Source organism: Halyomorpha halys, unplaced genomic scaffold, assembly GCF_000696795.3.
Source record: "Halyomorpha halys isolate HHAL.00 unplaced genomic scaffold, Hhal_1.1 Scaffold714.1, whole genome shotgun sequence".
NCBI classification, from domain to species: Eukaryota; Metazoa; Arthropoda; class Insecta; order Hemiptera; family Pentatomidae; genus Halyomorpha; species Halyomorpha halys.
The window spans coordinates 471,438-482,624 of record NW_027109944.1 but is presented as its reverse complement, the minus strand read 5'-3'; the positions used below and the strand labels follow the sequence as shown (position 1 = coordinate 482,624).

General features: G+C 32.9%; 1 protein-coding gene across 1 annotated transcript in view; it reads left to right on the top strand.

The window, feature by feature from the left end:
• Nucleotides 1–1,491: 1,491 nt before the first annotated feature.
• Nucleotides 1,492–11,187, top strand: part of LOC106685594 (uncharacterized) — a gene marked incomplete at its 5' end in the record, with an annotated part of 87,580 nt that continues 77,884 nt past the window's right edge. Inside the window, 1 exon segment of the mRNA XM_024361450.2 lies at nt 1,492–1,608. Coding sequence (XP_024217218.2) covers nt 1,492–1,608 — 117 coding nt within the window.

The window sequence follows — 11,187 nt, the reverse complement described above, 5'->3', positions numbered from 1 at the left end:
CTTCTTATCTGAGATATTGACTGACCAGTCTCTGAGAGCAATTCACTTCGTTAGATCTTTTCCCTCCCCTTTAGATTTTTAGAAATTTTTTTTCTGTTTGCGCTTGTTTATCTCAGTCCATTTATCATTTATTGAGGTTATTGTCGAGTCGAAGTGTATGAAACTGTCTATTTTCGGAAACGTTTCGCATTGATGGATTTTTTGGTTTAGAATCATATATGTACATCATATATGTTTATATCGGGTATTATCATATACCATAACGCGTTGTATACTAGCTATAAGATAACCCTAATTTTTAATCACTAACTAGGACACTAACTACTAGTTATGCTGTAGTTTGTGTTATTACACAGGACGCCAATTACGAGCATAAAATTAAAGGGGTCCAATCAGGCTTAGGGCCTGAATTAAATTTCAGATTATAGTTATCACAACTGTTTTTTAATGATTTATATTAATTACGATAATTTATGTTTATATGATTCTACGATATAGATTAATTCTGAGTTTGATTATATATAGTATATTAATTACGAGGCTTGAAATATAAAAAAAAACTCAAAAAACATTAATATCGATGGAGTATGATTTTTTTTTATTAAGAAAATATCTCGTTTGATTTTTGATATGATGATTCTAAAGTAGTTTGTATTTTTCCTCTATATTTATTAGTGAATAGATATGGGGAAATGTGGAAACCTTCAATCAACAACCATTTTAAAATTAAATATGAGTATGGTAATGTCGAGCTTATAGTATCTTCTTGGTGTGATCTTTAGCAAGTGCCTGATCTATAAAAATAGGGCCATTAGTCTGAGATAAGATTCGCGGACGAGAGCTTATATACGTATAATCTTAATTTTTGAAGGGGGATGAGGAGTTAAATTTATTTTTGTTTTTCAATAAGAACGATTCATCATTAAAAAATATCTGATTAAATATTTAAATAAATAATTAATAATTTAATCATCATAATTTTTAATTAATTGAACTCTTGTCCCAGTGTTTTAAGGGAGGGCCGAAATCGACCCTAAAGTTAAACTATTTCGAACCAGTCTAATACAGTCTTAATAATTCAGTTTGTTAATTTCTTGATTATTTTTTGTGGTCTAAAGACTTTATTTATAATGGCACGAAATAATACAATTTAAATAAACCGCTTGGATTTTTAATTCAGATTATATACTTATAATCGAAATTTAAATTAGTTATTTAGTTCGTAGGAATATAAAAGAATGATTGAATACTATTGTTTTTGTTTAAAAAGGATTTTTTTTTGTACCAAAAGGAAAAACTTACTAACTTTTTATCAATTTCAGCACTTTGTTAAATAACTTAACTGATTTTTCATATAATAATTAGATTGAGCAAGTTGACACCAAAGTAACGAAACCTGACTGACTACACACACATATATTTTTATTGCATGGGCGAACAGCTCGATAGTTTAAGTTAAGCAATAAGTGACCCTGAACTAACCGGAAGCAGATGCTGAGAACACGGAAGCGGCGGACCTACAGAGGAAGCTGGAACTGCTCAACAGCATCGTGGACCAGGAGGCGCGAGCGGAGCAGGCGAGAAGGCAGATGCAGTACTTTGGCCATTGTGAGTACCCACTATATCATCACTCTTAGGTTCCTACTTTCCCATCCTCATTGGTCCTATCCGTAGTCAACGGGCACAAAGATCATCGTAGAGTTCTATAATCTGTTCAACGACACTTCATTAACGAGTTGTTATGAGGTATGGTATACATCTTGCGCCTGAGGGATTTTAAAGAAACATCTTGCGAAATTTAATGTCATTTAGTCAAATAATAATGGATTAATATTACATATTTAAGTGTAATTAAGTAAATAAGTAGTATGCTTATAAGAATGTATTATCCAAAATGTATTATCTATATTGTCCACTGCTGTCTAGCTATATTATCATAATCATCACCATAACCAAAAACCCTGAATTTTATTTATTACTTTAGCAAATTGAAAATCAAAACTGAAAAACATTTCTTCCATTCCGTGTTTTGAACAATACGGTTCCGATTACCAAAGTCAATTAACTTTTTGGAATTTAAGGCCGGTAAATTAGTGTATTTGTTAATTAAAAGCTATTTTCAGAGAACAATTAAGGACAGTAATTGGAATCGTTTGTTGTAATATAACAGAGATTTATCTGTACGAAATAAATGTTGCTCATTGGAGAAATTTCGATAGGTTCAAATTGAAACATTAATTGCATCTGATAATCATAATGACTCTTTTGATAATATAGCTATATTTAAATATATTATATCTGAACGTTTAAAATGATTAACAAGTTGGCAACGTCAGTAAATAATAAATGTTATTCTAGATTGTTTTAAAATTATAAATAAATCAGTAATATTGATATTTTTAATGAACTATAAAAGATCTTATAAACATTTTAATATTTTTTCCACTACCATTAAATTGAATGTATTCATTATTAAACAATACAGGTTTATCGGTCAATATCAGTTGAATAAAAAATCTATTAGGACAAATAATTTAATTTGAAAATTTTTTACAACTTCTCAATAGTATTAAATTATTTTCAAGGGGATTAGTGATATATAATTGATAATTATAGTTATTATATTTTCTTTAAATTAAGAGATTTTGTCTTAGCATAAATAAATGATCAATTTTTCATAAATAATTTCCGAATTTCCTTTGTTTCTTTACACTATAATTGCGTGCACGAAATAAGGCAGGTGAGCCGTGCCGGTTTCCCGAAGCCATAGGGTTGACTGATTGCTACAATAACAGAATAAATAATTATCTGCAATAGCGGGATTCAAACACGGGTCCTTGGACTTCACTGAACCACCCTGCTCGCCCAAAATACTCCTGGGAGTAGTAAAATTAATATTAATAATATAAGTTTGATTAATACTTTGTTTTAATGGATAATAGTTTAGGCATTAAGGTAATTGGTTTGACCCATCTTCGTTTCTTTACAACGAGTTGTGTAAGAACATGTAAAAGATTCCAAACCTTTCTTCAGGGAATTGTAAGTTAGGTTATTAAATGAGAGTTGGCAGCGCAGCAATTTCTCAGACCCTGCTCGTGCCGGCTACTATTGGTATAACACTAAAATATTAGGAATATTATAAAAATTATAAACTGTTTCACAAAATTTAATCAAAATTGCATTATGTGCCCGTAGACAATCCTTTCCTAGTGCCCAGCTTACGCAGCTTGTAGGCAGCTTAATTCACAAGCGAAAACCTCTCACTACACAAATCACACATTTTGTTAGCACACATTATATTTTATGATATTATTAATTTAATTATAGATTTTATTTATCATGATGAAATAATATTTTTTTTCTTGTATATGGAACAAATTTATATAGAATAGTAATAAAATAGTAATTAATGCCTTTGTTATAGCAGGGCTATTTAAAAAATAAAAAGGAACATTCGAATTAATAAAAGTATTTTACTTTTATAATATTTTAATATTATAGGAACTGAATGTTGTGTTGTATATTTTATAATTTTTATCATAGGTGAATATTTTATAATTGAAAAAAAAATTATTGATAATTACAGCTTTGTTAAAAATATTCATTAGGCCTTATTATTACTGTAGTTTACAATATAAGGAAAACCATCTAATCAAATTTATATAACTCGTAAATCAAATGCCAGTTTATAACACTTTATATTAATTTTCCAACAGGTATTCTGCGAACGATGGCAGGTGTCCGCAAGATATTAAGAAATTATTTTCGCAAATGCCATCAGAAATCAAATAATAAACATGGGTTTAAGCCACGGGCTAACGTAAAAACATTTAAATTTTCCTTTGGAGGAAGATAGTCCGCGTGGCCAATAAAGCTGGCGAGTCAATAAAGGTATCAAAATAGTAAAAGAAAACTATTTATTGTTAACCAACGAAATACAATTCAATTGCCCTTTGTACTACCATTAGATAGCCCTGACGAAGCCCTCTAAAGTGAGGCGAAACGTTTGTTAACTGTAAATAGTTTTCTTTTACTATTTTGATACCTTTATTAACCACCACACTGACTATTTTCCTCCAATTTACTTCATATGGTCAACCATCTTCTTCCAATACAGTTAAATTTTCCGTCTGACAAACCAAGTAAGATAGGTCTTATTAGAATTATAACTTTGAAAGTTGCAAAAAATATGGATGTTTTAAGAAATTTTTATCGCAAAAAGCTAGAACTCCTAAGAACTGGTTTATTTTTCAATCGATTCTTAACAATAATCAATAGAAAATTAAAAGCTCAAAAACAAGAATTTAAAATTCTATTACATCCTAGGATTTTCAGTAGATATAATGACACAAATATTAAATAATATAAAAATCATATGATATTGTCGGGGTTGTCTGGTCTTAGGCGATTTCTCCAGCCTGATTATACTCTTTTCAGAAGGCCCACTACAAGGCGTATTCATCATTATAAGTTAGGAACGGCCGTGCCAGAGGATGAGCCCTGGACACTGTAGCAGGTAGAGGAGGTCTGGGTGAGAGAGTCAGAGGTAGAGTAACAGTTCTAGTTGCCGAGATGAAGCGGACGGACTAGAACTGTCATGATAGGAGTCAGCTTACTAGTTGCCGAGATGAAGCGGACGGACCAGTAAGCTGATAAGGCGAGGTGCAGCTCTAGTTGCCGAGATGAAGCGGACGGACTAGAGCCGGGGAGAGACGGTAAATTACACTGGTTGCCGAGATGAAGCGGACGGACCAGTGTAACTGTTAAGGATTAGGTTACAATCATAGTTGCCGAGATGAAGCGACGGACTAGGATTCCTGGAGAGAAGGAGAGGAGATAGGCCATCGCCTTAGGTGTGCGTACAGAAATAACAACTTTTACGCGAATAGATTGGCAATGAACTTCTCTATCTCAAGCAGTGTATACGCCACCAGTGCCATGACTAAACCCAGGAAAGGATGTGGATCTATGATCGAATTGGGGGATTTAGAGTCCCTTATTTATAGGCCTAGTCCATGCGGCTGCGACCGAGAAGCGGTCGGTACATGTCCGCTTGAGATAGGTTCGTGCATTGCATTGTTATCATTTATTATTCATTGTACAGATATTTCTAAGTATTATGTACAGAAATTATTAATATACAAAAATGACAATGTGGTTTTTACAAAATGAAGTGATTTATAAATTTGAGAGCTTCGGTGAGGCTCGAGGTGGAGCGCTCTGGTGAGTTGTGGTCCAACCACTTGCTCCCTCTCGCTACAATATTATAGGTACATTTTTTTACACCTCCTTCGCCGAAATTAGAAGTTTCTACTTTTATTAGTTTCAATTCATCCCTTTTTTATAGCCAGCCAGATGTTTATATATGGTGAAATATATTTGTTCCGATTCAAGGAATTTAATTTTGATTAAATAGTAGCAGAAAGTTGAGGGGCACCTATCTATGCACATCAATGTTTATTCAAGGGTCGGTAGTTATTTATGAGAGCAAACAAATTTTATAAATATATAATAAATTAATATAAAATTGATAATCAATCAGGTCAGGGTTAAAATAAAAAAAACTACAAAGAAAAAAGTAATAAAATAATCGATTCCTATGTAAAAAAATAATCACTTCTAATGACATTATACAATGTCTAACGTGGAAATAAATATAAAATTGTTACATATGAAAAAAAAATTAAATTCTTCTTCTAAATTAAAAACAAAAGAAGAGCAAGTGAAATAACAGAACATAATATCAATCGTATTAAAAATAATTATTGGCATCTATGGCATCGATATTATGAAATGATAACAATATCGAATCCACTATGAAATAAAGTAGATAATTAATCTAAATAAAAAAATAACAGAGTTATTTAAGAAAAGAAAAGAAACAATTGAAGCCAAAAAAATCTATTAAATATTTTTTTAGACAATATAAGACAAATCTTAAAAAGGAATCCATGATGCGCTTCAATTTGTTCTCCTGTAAACTCCAGTTAGAGTGGGGGGAAATGAGTGAGGATACAAGGGGCTTACGTGCGGGTTATGGGAATAGCGAATAGTAAAAGTGTAGTTATTGACCATCGGAAATTAGGGTGATATGAGGTTTCCAGAGTAAGGTGTGATACCTAATAGTCCAAGAGCCCAAGAGGAGAAAAATAGTCAAAATTGATGAGTCTACCAAGTATAGGTAGGGAGGATAAAAAATGGCGGATGTTTCAAAACCTTAAAAAACACTAATTTTTCATTCGGAGCTCTATATCTTAAAAAGTAAGAACAACACAAAAAAACCTAAGAGAACGTCATATAAAGAAGAGTAAATTTGCTAAAATATGAGCCTTGAAAGAGTTATTTACGTTAAATAGTTCTCGAGATATAACTTTTTAAAATGCAAAATTTCTTAAAAATCTACTGAAAGATTAGTAGTTAGTTAATTTATTTTGAGAAATCTATATCTCAGGAACTATGTGATGTACAGATGTCTATTAGCACTAAAATTAAAGCTAGTTTAAGGTTTAGAAGAAAAGTTCCATTTCTTTCTGGGTGAAAGAAAATGGAATGACAGTTAATCCACGAAAAACTGTGTCTCAAGTGTTTAGCCTTTGTACAAAAAAACATAAGGTTCATTTATACTTTAAAGGCGAAGAACTAACCAGAACTGATAAAGCAAGCTATTTAGGGATCACACTGGACTCTAAGCTGACCTGGCTAAAACAAATCTATAAAGCAACTCAGAAAGGACAATCAAAACTGAAGCTGATGAAAAGGCTGACAGGGACTAAATGGGGAGCATCCCAAGACGTACTCAGTACGGCCTACAAATCTTACGTACGGCCTAATCTGGAGTATGGTGCTGAACTTTTAATAACCTCCTCCAAAGCAGCGTTAGAAAAGTTAGACAAAGTTCAAAATCAAGCCTTACGCATAATCATTGGCGGTGTGAAATCGACTCCCATTACAGCTAAGGAACTCCAAGCAGGTCTTGAACCATTACAGGATAGGAGGGAGAAAACTGCTCTGTGCCTTTATGAAAAGCTTATGCGACGAGAAGAACACTGGTTGGATTATCGTAAAACGAATGAACGACTGAGGTCCCATCGCACATTTCTTTCAAAAGCTGAGGAAATACTTCACCAGATAGACCTACCAACTGATGAAAGACATAATATAAGCATCTGCTACATGCCAAAGCACGATTCCGCTGAAGTCTACGGGCGACTCAAACTGGCATGTGGTCGTATCCAGAAAGATTGCCCTGAACCCGAGCTTAGAGCTGCTGCACTAAAAATAATTTATGAGCTATACCCTATAGAGCAATGGCTACACATTTATACCGATGGGTCTGCGTTCGGTATTAACAAGAGAGCTGGAGCAGGTGTATACTCAATTAACTTCCAATTGTCATTTCCCGTTGGAGCTGGATGTGATAATTATGATGCAGAAATGGCTATCTGCTTTGCGATGGAAGCCACTATTGAATGTAATGACAACACGGTAATTTTCAGCGACTCCCAAGCCGTAATACAAAAATTAACAACACCAGGTGCCGCAGAGTCACCCACGGAAGAAAAGTGCAGAAACATGGCTGCTATCATGAAGGAAAGAGGATGGGCTATAGCTCTGCAGTGGATACCAGGCCATGTTGGCATAGATGGTAATGAGCAAGCTGACAAGTTGGCTAAACTTGGTTGTGCAGAGAACCAGCCTGTTCTACCACTTTCCTACAGAACAGTGAAATCACTTATAAGCTCTTATTGTAAGGACAGAACAAATGCTAGACACGAAGTTCAAGCAGAAGGAAAGAAGTGGGAGAGCCTACTGAATAAGGATAAACGAATTCTTGGGAATCTTAGCAGAGCTGAGAGAGTGGCCTGTTTTCGGCTAGTAACAGGACATGATCTGCTCCAAAAACACCTCCATCGAATTGGCATCGTAGATTCCCCGAAATGTCTTCTATGCAACATGGAGGACATGGATGAGGACCATCTTTTGGCGTGTGTTGGTCTGGAAGATGTTGAGCGAGATGCGGACCAACTAAGAGGAAGAGTCAAATTGTATTGGGCTGCGAGAGGGAAAATGGCGTAATAGCCCACTTTCTGTGGTGTAAGAAAAAAAAAAAAAAAAACACCATTTTTTATTCGCCCTACTTATACTTGGCAGACTCATGAATTTTTATTTGTAATTATACATAGTTTTCATTAAAGTAATAAAAAATTGGGGTGAGATAACTACCTTTTTTTCTTCCTGGCTCTTGTACTATAAGTTTTAAACAGAGGGATTGGAGGTGATAGGGTGATCATATAAGATTAAGGTCGGATAGGTAGCGTTGGATATGAGGTGCTAATTGGAAACTACCGATCATGGACGGACTTTTCACAGCGTTTAGCATTAATTTATTCAAATTTATCCAGGAACTGGTATCCTGTTCAGGTCTTCCTGAATATTGCCAAAGGCTGAGTTTAACTCAGAGTATGAGAAGGATAAACAGATTTGGATAAATTAATGTATTAATAATAAAAATAAATGGTTCATTATACGTATATTAAGGATACGGTTATGGTTGCGGTACGGAAAAACGACTTTTAATTATTTATTCAGTTCAGTTAATTCTACCCCTTCTTTGTTCTTTTGATCTGTCTACGTCCACAGTCATTTAAACAGCCCTGACGAAGACCTGTAAAGTGGGTCGAAACGTAGCACAGTTTAGTCAAAATCCAGACTTTAAATAACTATTATAAAACTTGAAAGTATTCTTAAATTTTATGAGATGTTGAATCAGAAATTATCATTTAAAAAGTCTCCAAACACAATTGAAGCAGTTGGGTTATTAGAATTTTATGGCGAAAACATGTACTATTTCGAGAATAGAAGAAAGTAATATTTTTGCCAAAGTTGACAGCTTATTATTATATGTTTGAGTACTATGAAGTACTTCGACTATTTTTTTATTTTTTAATATAAAATTTTAATTTAATAAACGTTTTTTTTAAAAAAAACCAAAGACATTTGTTTCTTCACATGTCTTATTTTTCCGTTAATCAATATTTTTAAGCAATCAGAGGTTATGCCAGAGCAAAAAGTGATAATTCTGCATAGAAATTTTTTAAGACAATGAACTAATCGATTAATCGAGTGTTCAACGGGCCAGAATATCGAATTATGTACGCTTCACTTTTGAACGACGGATAACCATTGTCGAAGATTCTCAAGTTCAATTAATATGCTAATGAAGGAAATACAAGACCCGAGGTGGTTAACGAAAGCTTCCTAGAAATGTTATTTACTTTAGCGGAATTAAAGTTCAAGTGATCTACAAAAGTACGAATCCATATGTAATTTCAAGAATGTTAGCATTTAAATACTTTATTATTGGAAACAGCTCCCTTAAATTAAAATGGTTTCCAAATAAAAGGAAAATGTTTTTTCAAGGAATCCCTCATCCAATTACTGTAATGGCGAGGACTCCTGCTACATAAATCGTAAAATCGTAAAATTTGTTCTATCCCACACCGTAGTATACATCTCTATTTCGGCTCTCAAGAGCTATAGATTTGTCGGATGAGGTATCAAAATATTGAGAATTTCATAGAGAAGTGACGAACCTCAATTTAAATTATTAAATTCTTACTGAAACTTTAAATGTTAAAGGTTTCAAAATTCTAAAAGAACCTAGGTATGTCCCCTGGTAATGGGCCCAGTGTTTTAAAGCCCAAAATTGAGCTTTCGAGATTGCGCACGAATTAGGCACTGATCAAACCTTATTTTGAGGTTAGCTTCCAAAGTCTTGCGATCACATATTGTTTCGTTCTTTACCGTGTCTAACCTAAAATCAATGCGTAATATGAATAATATTGGGCAGATCATGTTCTTTTTCGATAAACCAATTGTGCTTAAAGTAAGTATACTTTAATACTATAGATAATATTGGTTAAGATTAGCTTAAATGAATTTGTGTTAGTATCATTTTAGGGATAGCTGAATCTTAACTGTAAAACTGAAATAATATTTTACTTTTGGGCAGCGTAATTACTCATTAAGTAAACTGTTACTTAAAGTTATTCAGTATGAAGTATTCAGCTTCAGCAATTGTGTGTGATGAATTGACTTTTCTTGATATTATATTGTATGTACGGATGAACATATCATTTGAGTTTCGTATTAATTAAAAAGGAGATGGAAATTATCTAATGGAGAGTTCTCGCAGTTTTAAACTAATGTATAAATATTAGTTCAACTAAAGAAACCTAATTGTCTTCAAAATGAAAACAGCGGTAAAGAAGAGATATAATCAACCACTTATGGTTGGTAGCGTGTTGAGGGGTCTTTATTGGTCATAGTGCTACTTTTTTTTCGTCTTCAGTATGAAGTCTTCTTGGAAGTCGATTGAAATTGCAAACTTCATTAACTGCTTTTATGATTTAAAACCAGTAAAAAGTATAATTCCGAAAAAAAATAAATTAGAAAAATAAAAACAACATTTTTTCAGGGATAATATCCCTTAAGAATTACAAATATGTCTGACTAATTATATATGACCTATTATAGTATATAATTAAATATTAACAAAAATATCTACATAAATAAATGTATTTTCACAGTAAATACATACATGAGGACAAAAATTTAAAGAATAATGAAGTAATGGTAATCAACCTCCACTTGATCCTAGAAACTAATTTTTGGATTTTTTTCTTGATGGTCATTTTTTTTTACCATGGTTTGGGTTTCAAGCAAGACTTTTTTGGGCTTTTGATTTCTGAATCAAAGCAAGGATTTTGGACTTCTTTGGGTTTAGCTGAAAAAAAATTATGAAGTCTCAGAAATCAAATACACTTATAAAGTGTCTGTATAATTATTTTCGTTTTTACATATATATTTTTTTTAGAAACAATTTCTGGATCCATTTTTCCGCATCATCTACTGTTTTAATAAAATTGGATCTTTTGTTTCCATGTATGTTGCATAGAATTATTGGAACATTTTGGAATTTGCCTCTTGTGGACTGTTCTAAGATTTTTAAATCTTTTGATAGAAATATGACTTTGCTAACTTCTAATTGGCTGACTTTTCGATGACTTTGAAGTCTCTGAGGTTGCCAAAAATCGCAGTTTAAATAAGTTTTTAGTGTAAAGGAGAAGGCAGAGGACAGGAAAGTAGAGAGAAAGAGAAAAAGTAATTTTTCTCGCTCTGATATCC